The sequence below is a fragment of the Prunus persica genome, chromosome G3, assembly GCF_000346465.2.
Source record: "Prunus persica cultivar Lovell chromosome G3, Prunus_persica_NCBIv2, whole genome shotgun sequence".
NCBI classification, from domain to species: Eukaryota; Viridiplantae; Streptophyta; class Magnoliopsida; order Rosales; family Rosaceae; genus Prunus; species Prunus persica.
This window is the reverse complement of record NC_034011.1, coordinates 23,651,075-23,672,759: the sequence shown is the minus strand read 5'-3', so window position 1 is coordinate 23,672,759 and position 21,685 is coordinate 23,651,075. Positions and strand designations below refer to the sequence as shown.

The 21,685-nt window shown below is 35.5% G+C and overlaps 2 protein-coding genes across 2 annotated transcripts; both read right to left on the bottom strand.

Annotated features, from left to right (window-relative positions):
- On the bottom strand, positions 2,744 to 5,052 carry LOC18784440 (pentatricopeptide repeat-containing protein At3g02490, mitochondrial). Its single transcript, XM_007214943.2, has one exon. It carries the CDS (start codon positions 4,944 to 4,946, stop codon positions 2,919 to 2,921), a length of 2,028 nt encoding a protein of 675 aa, XP_007215005.1. The 5' UTR covers positions 4,947 to 5,052; the 3' UTR covers positions 2,744 to 2,918.
- LOC18781939 (stress-induced protein KIN2) lies at positions 18,932 to 19,635 on the bottom strand. Its single transcript, XM_007215166.2, has 2 exons — positions 19,468 to 19,635; positions 18,932 to 19,356 (listed from the first exon to the last, which is right to left on the bottom strand). The coding sequence occupies exons 1-2, from the start codon at positions 19,525 to 19,527 to the stop codon at positions 19,210 to 19,212; spliced, it is 207 nt and encodes a 68-aa protein (XP_007215228.1). The 5' UTR covers positions 19,528 to 19,635; the 3' UTR covers positions 18,932 to 19,209.

The window sequence follows — 21,685 nt, the reverse complement described above, 5'->3', positions numbered from 1 at the left end:
GATTCCCATTAACAACTGTTTCAAATTGTGATAAGCTCTTTCTTTTTCTCTCACCTTTTCCACTTGTGTTTTCTGTTGTGAGGAATGGTTTGATGTTGAAGAAAACCAAACTCTTTTTTCTGAAATTTCCAAATTAATAGCAAAGAAGAGACCTAGACTCATAGAATTCTTGCTCGAATATATGGTCTACGATTCAGAGTCGGACAACATAAGATACCACGCTTTGAAAAGAAAACATTATCCTTTAACATGCACTACTTTGGTGTTATACGTATATTATAAAATTGATAGATATGTTAACAACGACAGCATTGCACTGTGGTCTAGATTCTGAGACGATATTTTTATTGTCCTCTGGTTTTCTCACTGATTGAATCAACATGGCCTTATGCGAAACTCTAAAACTCCAAAGGCTCTAGAAGGTGATTTCCTGAAGTTATTTGAAGTGGGGTCGTTCACAAGAAATCTAAAGCGATTAAAATGTTCACAAGATGAAAGACATTCATGGTACAAAATAGCTTAGATAAAGCTAAGTTTGAGGGAACATGATGCCCCATCTTTTTCCACTTTGTGTTTTTTGTGATGCATGATGTTTTTAACATCTTTAAGAACCTGATAGATTCATCAGTGATCTGATCATCCCACTTTTTTTTTTTTTTTTTTTCCTTTTACCAAAATTATTTTGTCTATGAGCCCATGCGTCTCTCTTTACTCTTTATCTCTGTAAAAAACTGTTCAAATAATAATGTTGGTTTCAACCCCACCTTGACTATGGCTTGTTTTTCCTTTTTGGGTGGGAAAATTTGCCTCCCAAATAGTTACTGGCACTTTAATAAGTCATGGAGTTGGCGGGCTTGTAGCTCAATTTATTTTTACATCCGAGGTCCTGGGTTCAATTCTCCCTCTTCCAATATTGCTTGTATCAAAGGGGTTGAAGATTATAGCCGTTACTGCTGAGTTAATGGGCCTAAAAAGAGATGTATGTTTGTGTAGATAAACAGTAAAACTGCTCTGCATTGCATTTGATATGGAAGCTTTGGGCTTTGGCACCTCGACCGAGAGATATGGCACGTCTCCTGCAAAGTCAGCAGAACAAGGGAAGGGAGCACCAAAGTTGTGGCTCAATAATTCTGCAGAAAAGATAAAAGGCAGGCTTCAATTGTCCACATCTTGGTCCCTTCACTGCACAAAACTTGTTGTAAATCACAAGAAGATGGTAATTTGGCACATTGGGTGTACGAATATCAGTTGTCTTGTGTCTTTCCTGGGTTGAAGAATTCAAACAGAAAACTCCAACAAAAAATTTCTCATTTTCATGAAGATAGCTCGAGTTTGTATCAATTTATAGTGTGCAAACTGGACAAAACTCCAAGAATCCACCGAATGGCATGTTCAGTCGCACTCATCACGTTTTGCTCACTGAAAAGTCTTTTCAATCCATTTGGCTACCAGATTGGCATGCCTGTCTTCAACTGAAAATGTTCTTATAGAATACAAAAGAAGGAAAAAATTTAACATCTTGAATACTAAACCGGTAACAGAAAAGAAAAATAAATTGCATGGTCTTGAAATGAACAAAAAGATTAAGAACACAAGTAAAAAAGGCAGCAGGACAGGAACTTGTTGCAGCATGAATAAGAAAAGCATATCAAGATTACATGCGTGCAGTGGTGGACCCAAGAATTTTTGAGAGAAGGGGCAATATTCGATTGAAGATTACTAGTAATGTTTCATAACTTTATAATTAAAAAATACAGAGAAAGCCACATCAAAAAAAAAATAATTATTATAAAAAAAAACATATTATAAAAAAAATAGAAATAAAAAACCAGAAGAAAAAAAGACCAAAAGGGGAAAAAAAAAACACAGACCTTGAGATTTGGGTATGTCGGCTTCTTCAATTCAATTTAGGACTCTCTTTGTATTAAATTATTAATAATATTAATTGTAATTTGGCAGTGGGTTCCTATCCGCAGAATATAAGGCTTTATCCTTATGTCTTTTCATTGCCCTGGTCCAAAACGAATCGTTTTGGCTAGGGACTTTTATAAAAAATGCATGCGGCTGTGCTGCGAGCAACAGCCCAACAACGCAACACCACAGCAAACAAAAAGCAATTTCGCAGAGGCACTTCCATTGCGGAGCTGAGGGGCAAATTCCACAACCTCCAGAGCTCTTTCCAGCGAGAGGAGGTGCACACCTCCTTGCGCCTCTGCAATTAAAATGCAGATGTTGCCAACTTCAATTTTAATTGTTGATTTCTTCTGCATATATAACCAGCTTGTAAACATCTTCCATAAGCTCTAGAAAACAACCGAGTAGAATCGAATCAAATTAGGAATTCGGCATCTTACTATAAAAATTTGAGACTGTAAGTCTGTAACCTTCTCCTGCAACCTCTTACAGACGAGCAAGAACTTGTCATTGTCATTTTAACTTCTCTTTGTAAAGCATCGCTGAAAACATATAGGTACTGGCTAAAGAGCTTTTGCAAGAGGTAAGCATTCGACAGAGATGAAAAGTCTTGAAAGCCTAATCCAGACAACTGAAACCCACAAAACACAACCATAACGACTGGACTTAATACACACAACATAACTTGACCCAAAAAAGTGTGATGCCACAGACCACTGAGGCACATTAGATCTATGTGATATCATCAGCAATCCGGTCATTCAATAAGAACTTGAAATGCCAAGGCCATATATCATAAGAAAAAGATTAGAAAAATCTAAGGAGCATCTGGAAACTTGAATACCATAGATTTTATTTTCCTCCACCAAAAGAGTTGAAAATACTCCCATAATCATTAATATCAATGGTAGGAGCAAAGACAATATTCAAACCAAAATTTTTTGAACAAATTCTCTGCTACATTAACCTCGTGAAATACAGTACAAGATACAATCTTAAAAAACCTAAGCAGCCACCACAGGTGTAGCTGCTGCAGGGGTAGCAACTGCAGACGCAGGGGAAGCAGCACCTTCTCCGGATTGAGCACAAAGGAAGAGATCCAAAACATCAGCATGGTTACGAATGAATCCCGGGCATTTTGAAAGGAAATTTTGCGCTTCAGTATGCCGTCCAGCCTTGAAATAGGCTTTAAATACACTGAGAAACACAGAGGTAGATGGAAATCTATTTGAAGTCATCGCCTTCAGAAAAGCTATAGCATCATCACCTGTTCCAGACTTTGATACATACTCGATGAAAGGATCAACAAAAGGAGGAAACCCATCATTTTTCATCAGACCCAGAATATTCAGAGCATCTTTAAATCCACCCTGAACCAACAACTTACTAATCAACAATTTGTATGTCATATGCCATGGCTTGAGCTGCCTTTCATTGACTGAATCGTGGAGTAACTTGTATGCATCTGTTGCCCTGTTCTTTCTGCAATATGCATTTACCAATAATTCAAAAGCATAACCAGCATAGGCGGCCCCCTCTTTTTCAAGCATCTTTTGGAAACAATTGGAAGCATTGTTGAGATTACCAGCTACACAATGACCCTCAATTAAGGACGCCCATATCTTGTAATCTGAACTGCGCCCAGAAGCTTCCATATTGTTAATAAATTCACTTGATTGCTCCTTTTTGCCAGCACTACTAAGTCGGAATGCAATCTTACTCTGTAAACTACCACTAGCTACAAGCCCACCTTCCTCCATTGCTTTGAAAACCTTATTGCACTCTCCATGTCTACCAACACCGTTCAGAGCCTTAAGGACTGCATTGAGCATTGAATCTGTCAACACATTCCCATTCTCTGTAAACACCCTAACAACTCTAGAAAATAGACTCATATCCAGCTGCTTACCACCCGCTATTTTCCTCAGCAGAAAGGTACAACAATGCACCGAAGGTTTATTTGCACCAGTCAATGCAAACTCATACAAGTCCACAGCATCCTTAATCATTTTCCTCTTGCAAAATCGCCCTAAAACCTTAACATATGTCTCCAACTCCAGTTCATACCCATTGCTTCTCATTTCATCAACAACTTTCCAAAACCTGTCTTTACAATCTTCCCTTCCCAATACCCTTGCCATAGCATTATAAGTCTGTTGATCATGCTTCAAAAACCCACTCTCCTCCATCCACCGGAAAAATATCAGTGCTTTCATTGGCTCCGTACTAAGATTTTCCAACACCACTTTAACCATATCGCTAGACAATGCAACATTCAAATCAAGTATTTTCCTCTCAACATCACCACTCCACACCTCATTTCTAACAATCTTGCACACCCTTGAACAAATCTTATCTGGGGAATTGTCAGTAGACCCTGATGCAAACACCACTCTCAACTTCTCAACATCACCACCCAACCCATCCTTCTCAAATTTTTCTAAAGCTTTATCCTGCACCCATTTCGATACACCATACCCTTTTTTCTTCATAACATCAACCAAATCCCAGAATTCACTCACACACCCATTAACACCAAAAATACCCAGCATAAAATTATACGACTTGGAGCTCAATCTCTCACCTTCACATGCCAAAACCCAATCAAAAAACCTCCTTGCAACATCAGGGTTCGATTCGAGGCTCTTCAAAACCCTCAAAACCAAATCATGGCTAATCACAACATTGTTCAATTCCAAGTCTTTCCTAATATCATCCACACCCCTGTGTTTAGCGAAAATCTCAGCTATGGCCCCGTGATCGGAGTCTTTAAGCTCAAGTGCCGGTTCAGATGAGAGGCTGCGGGACAAGGGGTTTCTAGGGTTTATTGGGGTCGTGAGATGGGAATTGAAAACGGGGTGTGAAGGTGAAAGCTTTGGGTCGAGAGTGTGAGTGTGGAAGTGAGAAGTGAGAGAGCTAAGTGAATGGAGATTGGGTTGGGAGTGTACCTGAGAGTAACAACACTTTACGAACACGTGAGGCGAAGAGCGGTGGTGAGCTCGGAGAAGAAGCAGACGCCATTGGTGTCTCATTGCTGGGAACAGGGTTTCCGAGCGAGGATGAATTGTGCGTCTGACGGAGATTAGGGTTTTTGGTTAACCCTTTTTTGGTTTGTTGATAAAATCGCAAAAATCTTTTATTTTTAAAATTTTTTATTTTGTAATATTCAAATAAAATAGCAAAGTTTTTGAAATACCAAAAGTAACCTCATTTAAGTTTGAAATTCCACTCACACCTAAAAACAAAATAGACAATCAGCCCCAGCCCAAGTCCTTTGATACAGATTGTAAACTAAATTTCTATAATTAAAAGCATTTCTGAAGGTGTTTGGAAAAAATAAGTTTTAATTATGGGTTTTAAAAGCATTTTCTGCTAAGAGTTTCTTAATGAAGCACTTTAAGAACTTGGATCTTTAATAAACATTTCAACATGCTTATAATTTGAAAGCACTTATCGTCTTGCAAAAATAAAAATAAAAGTGCTTATAAGCATAAGTGATTCTATATAAACAGTCCCAAAGCCGAGTGTCACTTTTATCTTCATGTAATGATACATGAACAACAGGTGCTTGGAGGTATGTCATATTTAAAAAATAATCGATAATTCGATTGAAGCAGAAGAAGGTCAGAGAAATTTCTTTTACTTCTTCTCTTAATTTGCAAGCTTGAGTTAAATTTATTTTATTTTTTGGAATCTTTGGTTCAAAGTCTTCTTTGAGTTCCTTGCCAGAAGATTTGCGAAAGAGAAAGGTTGAGAAATTAGATGACTGATGTGGAACCGACTATGGAAAGTAGAGGTAGGAAATTAAAAACGTCTTTGCAACTTTTGTTTCCTCATAACATAAATTCACAGAGATGGGCTTATTCCGAAGTAGATCAACTATACATATAGAACCAGGTCACAATGATAAAGTCTATGAATTATGAGAGCTACAAATGGCAGAGCCCTCTTCCCTGGAGAGTATATATCAAGATATGTTTACACGTCTGCCAGACTGGTTAAAATCTCCTCCATATGTGCTCTACACGTCTGCCACAAAATCTATAAGCAGTGAAAACTCGTATAGGAAAAACCAACCACTTTGATGTAGCTGCCTTGTGGCCATCTTCATAGAGCATGAAGATAAAGAGCACAAATAAAAATCATGCATGAACATTCAAATTTCTGAAACGCTACCAATCAAAAGAGAACTAAAGAAACTCTTTTGATGAGTGAAGGAGTTTAGGAAGAGTTAGTGTTTAGGGTTTAGGACAAGAGACTTAGGGTTCGATTGGTGCTTAGAATTAGATTGGATTGGATAAGTCACTAAGATAAATTGAAGGAGGGAATGAATGTAGAAATAAATGATTTATCATTTTGGGGAATTGGGTGAGATAAGTTATAAGTTGTTGGTCCCATCCAATCTAATCCTAGAAGCCAAAAGCGAGCTATAGAGTTAGAAGAATGAAAAGGTTTGCACTCCTATTTACTATTGATGCACAAATAAAAATAAGAGAATATTACCCGAAAAATACAATATGTAGCTTGGAACAATTTTTGGGATGAGTCGCATACTAAGTCGCTCTTTTTAAGAAGTTTCGCAGCTCTACCCAATTTGTGCTAGCAGTTCAGAAAAGGCCACTACGTCCCTGGAATAAAACAACCCCATAATCTCCTTTGTCTAGGTTCTTCTTTGCTAGATATAGAGAACCAAAAGTTGGTTCTCCAAAATAGAGAACCAAGTATGAGTGGATAGAGAGTTTGCTGGAGATGCTCTAATATACCACCAAGAAAGACGTTAATGGACTTAAAACCAGCATAAAACAATAGAGAAAAATCTCTCTATTAATGGAAATTTAACTCCAACTAATAAAGGTGATTTGATGTAATTATTGATTCATTTATTTTAAAATAAACATACCAAATTCAACAATCCCCCACTTGTTTAGTTTTAAAAAAAGTTCATTGAGCAACATATCATAAGATTGTGCATAAGTAAATGTGTTTTTCAACTAGAACCACTATATGGTGACAAAGCTCCAGAATATACAAGAATAACATACAGTTTTGAACTCTTTCTTTGACAACACCACACACACAGCCCTACTAGGGTGAAGTTCAAAAGCAAGCACGTTATGGCCATATACTTATATCCTGTTATAGTGAATGTTCTTGAAAATTTCCCCCAAATTTTCATAGAAAGCGGCCTTACTTCCACATTCACATAGGTGATCATCAAGCAGGGACGGACCCAAGGATAGGCCCAGGTTAGCCTTTATTATTTTTTAGCCCAAAGTCACATGTAGCCCACCCTACAACTTACCCCACTTCACGCATCAGCCTTTCAACATGTTCAATTTTCTTGGTGGGTCATATTTTATTGGTGGAATGTTAGCAAAAAATTTATTTTATTGCTGGAATCTTACAATTTTCTTTCCTCAATTTGTTGTTACTGAAATTTGGGGATTTTTTTAAGGTTCATGAAGTATAAATTAGGGATTTTCAATTCAATGTTATGAATTATCAATTAGCGATTTGCAATTACGTTTTTGTTTTCCTATTAGGTATGTAAGGTAAATTTAGCTCATTCTATTTTGAAATCCTGGGTCCGTCATCAAGGATATTCATGTAGTTAGATATCCCACTCAATATAGAGTATAGATCTCATTAAGAGTTAAACTTTCAACCTTATATCGCTGTAGGATTTCATGCTTCTAAGGATGGATATGGAACAATACTAGCATGACTCCACTCATATCACTACATGACTTGTTGTTACTCATTGAACCTTTTTCTTGGGATTTCCAGTCTATAGGTTGGTTACCATCACAAGTGACTTAATTTTCCCATGGTTTTAGTTTGATTCCTTTTGAGGTTTTCCAAACATTTCCTCATTCTAGTTCTTTCGTCAAAGAATCAGTTAAATTCTCATCAAATCGTACATAATCCACTATTACTGTGGATAAGAACAGTCGGTATTGATCTCTCCCACGAAGGGGTATTTGTCAGTAAGTTTCTCAACCAACTTGCTTTCACTATGCTAGAGCTATCATCTCTAACTCCATTGTTGACTGAGCTAGAATATTTTGTTTCTTACCAGTAGCCTTTGAATCTTCTGACAGGGTATTCCAATAAGCATCGCTATATCCTTCTGGGATAGCAGCAAACTTCTCATAGCATACCCCAATAGCATACCAATGCTCCAAACTAGGTCCACTTGTAAACTTGCATGTCCATCAGAAATATTTGCTAGAACATTGCAGACAAATGATCAGTAAATTTCATCTCAATATCATTAGAGATCACATGTGCATCACTATACATTAAAGTATAACAGAAATCCGCTATATATCAATTCAGAACAAATTTTCACACATCAGAAGTGAAAACCAAGCTGGCACACCATTGTTAGCATGAACTGATACTCTCAGTCTCAAAGCTACTTTACAACCTTGGTGGCCAAAACGACACTCCTCACTCATCCCCTGACCCTGAGTCTGGGCTCGCTGATCACCACAGGATACATTTCTGTAGAGTCAAAGAAATTGATGCCGGACAGGAAAGCTTGGTCGAGGAGGCCAAACGACTCCGGAAACGTGTTTTGCTTGCCGAAAGTCATCGTCCCTGCGCGAAGAATGAATTTGTATTTGAGGATGAGAGGGATGGCCAAAGAATCAAACTCAGAGTCGGTAAGATTGGGTGCGAGGTTGAAGAGAGGCACCTCCATTGCTTCGCCTGAGAAGCTCTTTGAGTTTGTCAACTGTGAGGGGAACCGGAAGGAGAAAAAACAAAGTATCTGTTATATCGGCGCAAGTTTGGTGGATTTTCAGGGGTTGGATAAGATAAAAACAGAACCAAGTTACTACTGTGTTCGAAAATTCGTCCAATAAATATAAAAAATAAAAAATAAAAAATAAATCCGCCTAGGCGGGCTAGGCGGGTTGGGTCCTTTTTTTTTTTCTTTTTTTTCTTTCCTGACTTTAAATAAAATCTAGTCTTGGAGGGATATGGAGAGGAGGAGGAAGAGTTAGATTTAGAGGCCTAGCTTTGAATCAATGCCTGTTGAAGTAGATGCATCAATGTGGGGAGCCTTGCTCAATGCTTGTCGACTTCATTCTGCCACGAAGTTAGCTGGAACCATATTTGAAAAACTTGTTGCATTAGAACCGATGAATGCGGGGAATTATGTTCTGATATCTTAATACATATGCTGCAGCAGGTCTAGGATGGAGGTCAGGCAGATAAGAACACGGCTAAGGGAAAAGGGTTAGAAAAGCCTCCTGGAGTAAGTTGGATTGTTGTTAAAAGCCAGGTCCATTGTTTCGTTGCCGGAGACGCATCACACCTTCAATCAGACATAATTTATGCAAAATTATCACTCGGCAAAGATAATTATTAAACCAAAATTATCATTACGATTCTATATTCATTCAAAATTTCCAAAATTTGTGTTTACAACATTCCATCTCCAAATTTTAACAAGCAACTCTAAAATTCTTGAGAGACAGATCAATTGTCTAATTTCCCTTTACCAATCTTCTTCGGCAATAGGGTGATGAATGTTTTGCAAAACACCGCCATTACCAATGGTAACAGTCCCCAATTCAAGACTTGGATTTAGGGTTTGGAGACTAAAATCCATTTTTAGAATACAAAAATAATTTTCTAGGATTTTTAAATAATTGAAACTATTTTAAAATTTCACAAATTTATTTAAGATACTTAATTACAATTAATCACTATTTATGAAGTAAATTAAATATTTAAATACTAATTATTCACCAAATAAATAATAATTAGAACATAATATATTTAAAGCGTATAGCCGCTCGGCTATACTTTTTTAAATATTCGTATATAGTATAGCCGCGCGGCTATACTCGAATTTAAATATCGCCGAACGGCTGTACTATTGCTCACACGTATAGCCGCACGGCTATACTCTTTAAATATATTGGAATATTTAAACGGTATAGCCGCTCGCTATACGGTGGAAATATTGTACTCTTTAAATATATTCGAATATTCAAAAGGTATAGCCGAACGGCTATACTCTTTAAATATATGATGTTTTAATTATTTTTTATTTAGTGAAGAATTAATATTTTAATATTTTAATTAATTTCATAAATTACTTCATAACTAGTAATTAATTTTGTGGAATTTAAAATTATTTAAAAATCCTAGAAAAGTATTTTAGTATTCTAAGTTCCTACATATCAAAAGATGAGATGAACAATTTGAAAATTGACCTCTAAAAAGATTCAACCAAGCATCTGCAGGACCCCCCATTAAGTCTCCAAACCAGAGTCCTAACGTGGATAAGAACATGAAGAACCTATAAAGAATTGGAGGGAGAGGTGTCGAACCTATTGCAAGAGATACTGGATGAACACTGTACTTCCCTGCAATACCAATGTATCCTGTGAATGGAAATACAAGCAGATTAGTAAATCAACATGCGACGGGCAATATTCGATAAATACAACATGGAGTAAAGAGATCAAATTCTGGAACTAAAGATAATTTTCAAAATAATTTTCCTTTTAGAACAAGGAGTACTGCAGACATTCATGAACTGCTATGGCACAGATGCGGAAGCCCAGGCTTGTATATACCCCCACACCCAAGCATGCATGCATACACTTAATCAAAAGTAATATACTGACTTAAAAAAAAATATTAATAACCACTGAGCATCATACCCAAACCAGTGAAAAGGTATGACTATCATTTTCTCACCCAGAGGGGCAGATTCATGTCAATCTGCAAATTTAGAGTCATGTGAAAAAGAAATCCGAAAACACTTATCTACATACAAACCGATCAGGCCAATGATCAATGTACTCTGTCTGCAATCCGAAAACACTTAAGCTGCATCTAAACATTACATAACTCATCACTCAGCACAGCATAACACGAAGTGTTTTTAAACAGAAGAAAAATTACAAACTGTTTGCTTTAGCAAACCTGCTGTCAATGGCCTCGGTGATATTCTTAGCATTCAAACACTTGGGACCATCTCGTATCCAAGTCATCTGCCCAGACGGTACCTGTAACATCAGAACAAATTTTCACACATTGTTAGCACGAACTGATACTCTCAGAGCTACTTTACAACCTCGGTGGCCAAAACGACGCTCCTCGCTCCTCCCCTGACCCTGAGTCTGGGCTCACTGAACCACTAGATACATTTCTGTATAGTCGAAGAAATTGATGCTGGACAGGAAAGCTTGGTCGAGGAGGCCAAACAACTTCGGAAACGTGTTTTGCTCGCCGAAAGTCATCGTCTGTGCGACGAATGAATTGATATTTGAGGATGAGAGGGGGGGCCAAAGTATCAGACTTAGAGTCGGTAAGATTGGGGGTAAGGTTGAAGAGAGGCACCGCCATTGCTTCGCCGGAGAAGCTCTTTTGAGTTTGTCAACCGTGAGTGGAACGGGAAGGAGAAAAATCAATGTATCTGCTATATCGGCACAAGTTTGGTGGATTTTCAGGGGTCGGATAAGATAAAAACATAACCGAGTTACTATCTATGTATTCGAAAAATCGTCCAACAAATAAAAAATAAAATAAAAAATAAAAAATCCGCCTAGGCGGGCTAGGCGGGCTAGGCGGGTTGGGTCCCTTTTTTTTATTTTTTTATTTTTTTATTTTGCCTGACTTTAAATAAAACCTAGTCAGAGGAAGAGTGAGATTTAGAGGCCTAGCGTTTCATTTCAAGTATTTTTCTTGGTATTAACTTTTTCCCATGTTTTATATCAATTACGATTTTTTATAATTTATATATCGTTTTATTTTGCATGATTTTGGTATAAATTTATAATTTATAATACAAATAATTATTTTTATAAAAAAAAGCCTAAGCCCGATTACTCTCTAGCCACTAGGCCCTTGCCTAGCGATTTTTCGAACATTGCTATCTACATCTATAAAATTCCTCATTGCACCACATAATTGATACAAAATATTTATTTACTAAAAACCACCCTCAAATCAAATTGTTTTTACATTGACAACTACTTCCTACTGAGAATTGATACAAATATTTATTTACTAGCATTACCATTTCCCCTTATTATTTTTTATCAAATAAACAATCTTTATTACTTCTTCAGAAACAATCAAAATAACATTCTAGAAAAAACAAGAAAAATTGGAGAAAGGAGGTGTACCTTGGGTGACCTCATAAAACCTTGCTTTGAAAACTCCAGTGGAGGAAAATTCGGTCAAGGAAACACCTCCCTCCAAAATACTAAGCATCTTCTCTATTCACCACCAGCGTAAACTAGTCCAAAATAATCGCCACCGTTCACGTTAGTCGAAGGAGGGAATGAATGCAGAAATAAATGATTTTTCATTTTGGGGAATTGGGTGAGATAAGTTATAAGTTGTTGATATCCTACCATAAGTCCAATCCAATCTAATCCTAAAAACCATAAGCGAGTTGTACAATTAGAAGAATGAAACGGTTTGCACTCCTATCTACCGTTGATGCACAAATTAAAATAAGATAATATTACCCGAAAAATACAATAGGTAGCTTGGAACGATTCTTTGAATGAGTCGTGTACTAAGTCACTTTTTTTAAAGATGTTTCATGACTCTACCCAATTTGTGCAAACAATTTTGAAAAAGCTACTACGTCCCTAGGTTGCTCAGAAATCTCAATACACAAAGTAAAAGAAACAGAGAATTTCATTGGGATGAGGAGGAAGAAGGTTGTGGCTTTTCTTTCTCTTTTCTTTTTCAAGCTATAGCTAATATATATAATGTACCACCAAGAAAGACATTAATGGACTTAAAACCAGCATAAAGCAGTTAAGAAAAATCTGTCATATTAATGGAAATTTAACTCTCACTAATAAAGGTAATTTAATGTAATTATTGATTAATTTATTTTAAAATAAACATACCAAATTCAACAATCCCCACTTATTTATTTTAAAAATAAGTTCATTGAGCAACATATCATAAGATTGTGCATAAGTAAAGGTGTTTTTTTAACTTGAACCTCTACGTAGTGACAGAACTCTAGAATATACAAGAGTAACGTATAGTTCTAAACTCTTTCTCTAACAACACCACACAGCCCTACTATGGTGAAGTTCAAAGGCAAGCACGTTACGGCCATATGCTTATATCCCGGTATAGTGAATCCTTTTAAAAATCTCCCTCAAATTTTCATAGAAAGCGGCCTCACGTCCACATTCACATAGGGGATCATCAAGGATATGTAGCTAGATATCCCACTTAATATGTAGTATAGATCTCATTAAGAGTTAAACTCAACCTTGTATCACTACATGACTTGTTATTACCCATTGAACCTTTTTCTTGGGATTTCCAGTTTGTAGGTTGGGTTACCATCACAAGTGACTTAACTTTCCTGGGTTTTAGTCCATTCCTTTTGAGGTTTTCCAAACCTTTTCTCATGGTAGTCTTTTCGTCAAAGGATCAGCTAAATTCTCATTACATCGTAATCCACTATATTACAGTGGATAAGAACAACTGGTATCGATCTCTCCCACAAGAGGGTATCTGTCAGTAAGTTTCTCAACCAACTTGCTGTCACTATCCATTGCTAGAGCTATCATCTCTGAATCCATTGTTGACTGAGCTAGAATAGTATGTTTCTAAGACTTCCAGTAGCCCTTGAATCTTCTGACAGGGTATTCCAATGAGCATTGCTATATCCTTCTAGGATAACAGCAAACTTCTAATAGTGTAATTCAAGGTTCATCGTCTTTTTAAGGTACCGCATGACCCTCAATAGCATACCAATGCTCCAAACTAGATCCACTTGTAAACTTGCACGTCCATCAGAAATATTTGCTAGAACATTGCAGACAAATGATCAGTAAATTTCATCTCAATACCATTGGAGATCACATGTGCATCACTATACATTAAAGTATAACAGAAATCCGATATATATCAATTCATATATATAATCAAAAATATATATATATACCTCCCAAATATCGGTATTCATTAAAATATATCAATTCTTTGAGTGCACCTGCTGAAGCTTCCTTTATTGTGCGCTTCAAGTGGCTACATGGCATATCCAAATCGTCATTGTATCTTCTCAATCCTCAAAGAAACCTGTTAATACCAAGAATGTCACTAGTCACACTCACTTTCATATCAAAATAATGTTGTATGATATAAGCAAAATCTACTATTAAGATATATTGGCGTATTTGCCAAAATAAAGTAGTCACTTATTAATTAGATAGGTCATTAAATGAACATAACGAACCTCCACATTTTCAAGTATGTCAGATTAAACTTAACAGTCTCCATTTGGGTTTCTGAAGTGGCAAAGTAAAGGGATCTTAAAGCAATAACCCCCGAATTCTCAACCCCGGCTAGTTAAGGAAATTCTCAACCTTTACAAAATAAGAAAAGTCATGAAGTATATTAAAACGGTACTCACAAAGTATTTTTAAATTTCATAGGATATGCCCAATCAAAACTCATCTTGATAACCATAACAAATATAATAATGAAATCATCAGTCCCGATCTCTTGGACTACATGGGTTCAAGAGATTTGTGGTCACTCACCGTTAGATGGAAATTCAACGGTTCACTCACTCTTGCACTCATTTTAAGAAACTTTTTTGAACTATTAGATTAATATCCAACAGTAGATGACCACAATATCTTAGACTCCTGTGGTCCAAGATATTGGGACTGATGAAATCATATCACCTGATGGGTTAATCATGCTTCAAAGGATTTAAGGGTCGAAACCCTTACACCAAAATTCAAAATTAAATGCCACTTATAGTTATATAATTTATCATTTTATTTGAGTCTTCTTCAAAAAGGTTTCACAATTAATTTACACTTCATCCAATGTAGTTTCTGTGAAGACCCGTATTTAAAAAAATATATATATATATATATTGAAGATTAAATAGTTTTCTATTATATATATCGATCTCTTCCTGTCTTATAATTATAATTATTTTAACTTGAAAACGTGGCATTAGTCTTTATAGTGAAATGGATACATTCAACTACATGTGAAAATTAACATGAGCTGGAGTTAGTAAGGATGAGGTGTTAGAATTATCCTTTGATTAGCAAGAGGTAGCTTTAGATGGGAGTTGGCGTCAATTTCATGCCATTGTTTACCTTGAGCTGGAGCAGATGCAGGTATAATTTATCTCTTAGGGTTGATGTGTCAATCTTCTAGTTACTTTATCTACTTTTGTGATAGGATTAATATTAGTTTATATTATATAAAGATAGCTTCCATGCATATCTCATTTCTTAGCTGCCAAACAATTATCCAATGAGATCTTTGTTGTTGCCGACTTATGCTAGTATAAATAGGGCCTTCTAGAATTGAAATAAGAGTAAGAAACAAAAAAGAAATGAGAGAGGAAGTAAAAGAGAGAAAGAGAGAGATGATCAAATTCTTGGAGGAGATATAGGCCTAGTTTGTGTTTTCTTAAATTTTGAGCTAGCTTTGGAATTGAGGTATGGATTTTTTAGGGCCTTTACAAGAATTGATTGAATTAAATTTCGTGAATATTATATTATAGCTTGATATTATAATGTTTTTGATATTGGATGTTTACGTGTTATTAATTATTTGATTAATGTTGACATATTCATACATTACTAGTGATGGTTGGAATTTTTGGGTTGAGAAAATATTGATGGAAAAGAGAGTAATAGAAATGATCTTTTGTATAATTGAATCTAACTCTTGATAAATACCAGATCTCAGAGATCCCACCTGCACATAATTTTTATTGAGTGATGCAGAGCTGACAGTAAATTAGACAATATAGGTGACTTTTTCTATATGAATGTGTATCCAATATAGGTGGCCGACAACATAAAGAAGGCACATGCTAATTAAAACTCACTGAAATATTGTATGATTGTACATTTACAGATGTGATGGAGAAGTTCTCTAAAAAAAAATTGTAATGGAAGCACCGGAGCAGCATATTAGCGAAACTACAAAACAATAAAATCTTGTAAAACCATAAGTAAATAATATGAAAGATTAAAAAAAATTAACGAAATAAATCTGAATATAAAATATATATATGTATATATATATATGTGATTGGAGAGTGGTGGGATCCTACTCTAAGGTATAAACATGAAAATTAGGTCCAAATCCTTGGCAATTAATTCGTTCTTTCTTAGTCTTCCTTGGTTCCAAGTTGGTTAAAAATGTTCTATACCTCTAGGTTCATTATTTATGGGAAAGATGTATTACTAGAACTTGAGTCCCCACAATTTCTTAATTTAAATGAGAATTTATCTTCTTCTTTTTTTAAACAGTATCATTAGATTCAATTACAACATGGTTCTTTAAGTCAGAGAATCTATAAGCCTTATTATTAACATCCATGGCAAATAAAAACCTCTTAAAATTGTTGATGCACAAATTAAAATAAGAGAACAATATTATACGAAAAATACAATATGGAGCTTGGAACGATTCTTAGGATGAGTTGCGTATTACGTCGATCTCTTTAAGACGTTTCACGACTTTGCGCCAATTTGTGTAAATAGTTTAGAAAAGATAACAAATACCTTTTTGACTATGTTGCTTAGAAATCTCAATACATAAAGTAAAAGAAGGAGAGAATTCATAGGGATGAAGAGGAAGAAGGCTGTGGCTTTTCTATCTCTTTTCTTTTTCAAGCTATAGCTAATAATATATATATACATAATATACCACCAAGAAAGACGTTAATAGACTTAAAACCAGCATAAAGCAGTTGAGTCATATTAATGGAAATTTAACTCCCACTAATAAAGGTAATTTAATGTAATTATTGATTAATTTATTTTAAAATAAACATACCAAATTCATTTACAAATGACAGCAGCCGACATGCCCAAGCTCCACCCACTTGGGCTTGTTTGTTCCTAACCACATATTTTCAGCCGAGATACTTTATATGACTGTTCTGGCATATGTAGACTTTAGCTTGGTCGGTATCTTATCTAGATTTTTCTAGACACAGTGCAGTCCTCTTATGTGACACATAATCGTCGTATACGTGACCATCGTCTCTTGCAAGGCATCAGCGGCAGTTTTTCAGTCACGATTCTATCGTTGTCTAGTTGAATATATAGATGGGATTAAATCGAAGTAAAGGATGAAGATAATTCTAACACCAGCACATGAAAAAAGATTATGCTTCAATTAGGTGAGAACTACAATAGGCAGAGCCCACTTTCCTTGTTCAAAGGAGATAACATGAACAAAAACAAAAACCAAGTGTGAAAGTTAGGTCCAAAATCCTTGCTCTAAGGTATGAACATGAAAATTAGGTCCAAAATCCTTGGCAATTCGTTTTCTTACTCTTCCTTGGTTCTAAGTTGGTTAAAAATGTTCTATACATCTAGGTTCATGATTTATGGGAAAGATGTATTACTAGAACTTGAGTCCCCACAATTTCTCAATTTATATGAGAATTTATCTTCTTTTTTTTTAAACATCATTTAGATTCAAGTACAACATGGTTCTTTTGGTCATAGAATCTATAAGCCTTATTATTCACATCAATGGCAGATGAAAAGGTCTTTAAATTGTTGATGAACAAATTAAAATAAGAGAACAATATTACACGAAAAATTTAGTATGTAGTTTGGAACGATTCTTGGGATGAGTCACGTACGAAGTCGTTCTCTTTCAGACGTTTCGCGGCTCTACGCCCAATTTATGCAAGCAGTTTAGAAAAGGTAACAAACACCTTTCTAACTATGTTGCTTAGAAATCTCAATACATAAATTAAAAGAATGAGTCTTTTGATATAGGTCCAATTTTGAGTTTGCACTATAAATGCACTCCACCTCTCTTTTGATGTAGAATTGGGTCCAGCAACTTAACAAGCCTACCAAGTACACAAAACCTTGGCCACTGTTTTTAAAACATTTATACATATTGTCATTACCGTCAATCCTCTAAATTTTATTAATGATTGCAATCAATAAATTAATATCACATTTCTACAAGAGAGAGTAATTAATGTAAATGTATTGTTAGTAACCCAAATTTTATCATAAGAGGAAGAAGGCTGTGGCTTCTCTCTTTTTCTTTTTCAAGCTATAACTAACATATACACATAGTATACCACCAAGAAAGACGTTAATGGACACAAGCATAAAGCAGTTGAGTCATATTAATGGAAATTTAACTCCCACTAATAAAGGTAATTTAATGTAATTATGGATTAATTTATTTTAAAATAAACATACCAAATTCATTTACAGATGACAGCAGCCGACATGCTGAAGCTCCACCCACTTGGGCTTGTTTTGTTCCTAACCACACATTTTCAGCCGAGCTGCTGCTACATTCCTAACCACAACTTTGTGGTCTCCACTAGTTTTTATCGTATTATCAATCTAATAGTACCATATTGGATATTTCATATGACAGTTCTGGCATATGTAGACTTTAGCTTGGTCGGTGATCTTATCTAGATTTTTCTAGATATTTCTCGACAAAAGTGCTTTAATTTTCAACAAATTATGGTACTTTAATTTCACGGAAGAAGGTCACAGAAATTTCTTTGATGTGGGAAAGCTACTTAGCTACATAGTCACGATATTGTTCTATAGTTAAGTAGCTAATCTTAGAGAGATGGGGCCGCTCTAACGGTGGCAAGGTTTTTATTTTTTTCGTTTGTAGTTGAGAAGGTTGAGAAGGTAGGCTACCTAGGTAGTCCGACGAGAGGCTATCTATAGGTAGTCCGACGAGAGAAGGTTGAGAAGATAGACTATCTAGATAGTTCGACGACCACTACGTCATTATGTGTAGAGATGCTCACCTAATTATTTAGACATAGCTTAATTTTTTTACTTATTTTCATCCCGCATTATCAATAAAATTCTATCAGATGCAAAAGTAGCTTCTCTTAATTATGAGTTGTCGCACTTGCTTAATTAATTTATATCTTCTTTTTTTTATGTTTTTTATTTTCAGAAACTCTTAGGTCGGATTTTGCTCATCTGCATAAACAAAGGACCAATCTTGAACATATAGATGGGATTAAAAACAGCATATGATTCAATTAGGTGAGAACTACAATAGGCAGAGCCCACTTTCCTTGTTCAAAGGAGATAAACATGAACAAAAAGAAAAAGAAAACAAAAACTAAAACCAAGTGTGAACGAAAGTACACACCCAGATGATGAGAACTCCAGAGGACTTAGAGCTCCCTTGTTTAGAAGACAGAAATCAAAAGCAACTACTAGAAAGCTCCCAAAAAAAAGAAAAAAAAACTGCAAATGCTCATATTGAGATCATGATGAGCAGCTAGCTTCATTTTTTGTTCATGCCAGTGGCATTCTTGACTGCATCAGCAGCTCCTATAGCCGTGGCCTGCACATTCTGGCCTGCCGCTTGCATTGTTTCCTTGGCAGATTGGGCTGCATTGTTTGCCATATCCATCACCCCACTCGCCTTCTCCTGTTAAATGAAAAATTACATCAATCTCAATGCACATTCAGCATAAATTATGTAATATTCAACAACAAAAAATGCAGGAACAAATGGAGAATAATAGGTGAAGAAAATTACCTGAGCTTGGCCCTTGGCCTCACCAGCGTGGTAGCTCACCTTCTCAGAGTTGGAAGCCATTTTTTTCTTGCTTTGTTTTCTTGGAAACTGGAGGAAAGCACTTGAAATTCAGATGTAGTTTTTATAACACGAATTTGATTTGCTGATGATGAATATTTCACATTTGGGTAGGGTTTATATAGAATTTTCAACCAGCTGAATGCTCGACACGTGTGATGCCATGCGGAAGCTATTCACACATTTCATGGCTTTGGACCATAACACGTGTCGCCTTATAACTTGGGATGAGCCTTTCGGACCAGGACAAGGCTGTTGAGTCTTATCTTCATCTACAGTTGCTATTCTTAGGGTTCAGACAGTTTTGAATATGGAAATTACTTTTTTCAGTATTATGGAATTCTTATAATATTGGATTATATTTCCTTAATTACTACGCCTAAAAATACATTATCAATTAATTATAATTCGCAAGACTCACAAGATATTGTTATTTGATAGAAAGACCAAAACATCTTATGAGTAAATGCTAATAAACTTGTTGGGTTATCCTCCACATGAGTTAAAAGCGATATTGTCCCTAAGTTTATGGACAAGTATGCATTTTACTTTTAACCGCAAAAAATCTTACTTGTAATGAGTTTTATACATTATCATGCACGCTATATTCTTTTAAGTGCTTAGTTATTTGACCACTTACTACGAGAAAAATAATGCATACACCAACTCTTTCATGCACGTTACATTCTTTCACGTGCTTGGTTATGTGAATACTTATTACGAGAAAAATAATGCATACACCAGCTCTATATAAAATTTTCTATTTGATAGTTTCCCCAAGTTCATTCACATTTTGTATTTTTGTGTTGGTTTGGTTCTCTTGTATCTCTGATTTTCGGAGTTCTGTTTCTTGACCTGAGTGCATTTTATTGTGTTTTTACTAATCAAGAATTGAATTCCACCTATGGAGAATTCCTGTGTTTATTTCACATCAAAGAATTAAAAAGTAAGTGGGGCCATATAAAATTAGGAATTGAATTCCTAATTTTGGAGAAACTCAATTCTTCGGTGGGAAGTGGTATTCTAATTCCTGGAGAACTAATCTATTAGGAATTCATCTTTGTTACCCATTATATCCTCAATTTTCAAAATTTCAAATTTGCCATCTACTTTAACCAAACAACGAGGTCATTTTAGTAATTAGTACCACTATTACCTCAATTCCATATGATTTAGTAAACAACTTCAATAGAAATCCGGAATTTAATTCTCCTCAATCCATACGGTTTAGTAAAGAACTTCAATAGGAATCCGAAATCTAATTCTCCTCAATCTAACTCCTTCCCAATTCAATTCATCATCAATTCAATTGCTCCTAATCTAATTACGGATTAATAAACATGTCATTAATGTGTTTAGTAAACTTGTGGATATTTCAAAAAGCACTAAGGCACCCAAGCCCAAAACGATGTCTTTAGAAATAAAAGATGAAAAAGTCTCAAACCCAACGAATTGGGCCCCAATCTCAAGAGTCGTAATTGATATTATTCATCAATCTCTACATGAATAATTATTTTGGTTATATAGATCTCATGAGTTAATTCATCGTGATCAAAAGATATTAGAATTCGTTTTCCCCTAAAATTTATGTCATTTACAAAATTTAACATACATAAATCCGAATACTAAAATTATTAATTACCATAAATGAAAACGATGGGGATCTAAATTCAATCATTTTAGAATTCTATGCAATTTTCAGTTCCTTCGTTCAAAAGAAGAGTAAGAAAGAAAAAAAAATTACATAAAAGTCTATAAAACTCAAACAAAGTTTGTCATCATCTTAACTCTATAAAGTCATTAAAAGTCATGAAAATGATCATCATGAGCAGCTTCATTTGTTCATGCCAGTTGCATTCTTGACTGCATCAGCAGCTCCTTGAGCCTTCGCATGCACATTCTGACCAACATCTTGCATTGTCTCCTTGGTAGATTGGGCTGCATTGTTAGCTTTATCCATCATCCCACTAGCCTTCTCCTGTTAAATCCAAAAGTATCCAATACAAAACACCCCACATCAATCTCAATGCACATTCACATATAATAATGTAATATTTAAAAGAAAGTAGAAGAAATAAGTAAAAACAAATGGAGAATTACACATGAGCTAATTACCTGAGCTTGGCCCTTGGCCTCACCAGCGTGGTAGCTCATCTTCTGA

Coding starts and splice junctions, on each gene's coding strand:
- LOC18784440 (XM_007214943.2), bottom strand. CDS start 4,946: ATGAGACACCAATGGCGTCTGCTTCTTCTCCGAGCTCACCACCGCTCT.
- LOC18781939 (XM_007215166.2), bottom strand. CDS start 19,527: ATGGCTTCCAACTCTGAGAAGGTGAGCTACCACGCTGGTGAGGCCAAG. Junction 19,357..19,467: donor AGGCCAAGGGCCAAGCTCAG/GTAATTTTCTTC, acceptor TTCATTTAACAG/GAGAAGGCGAGTGGGGTGAT.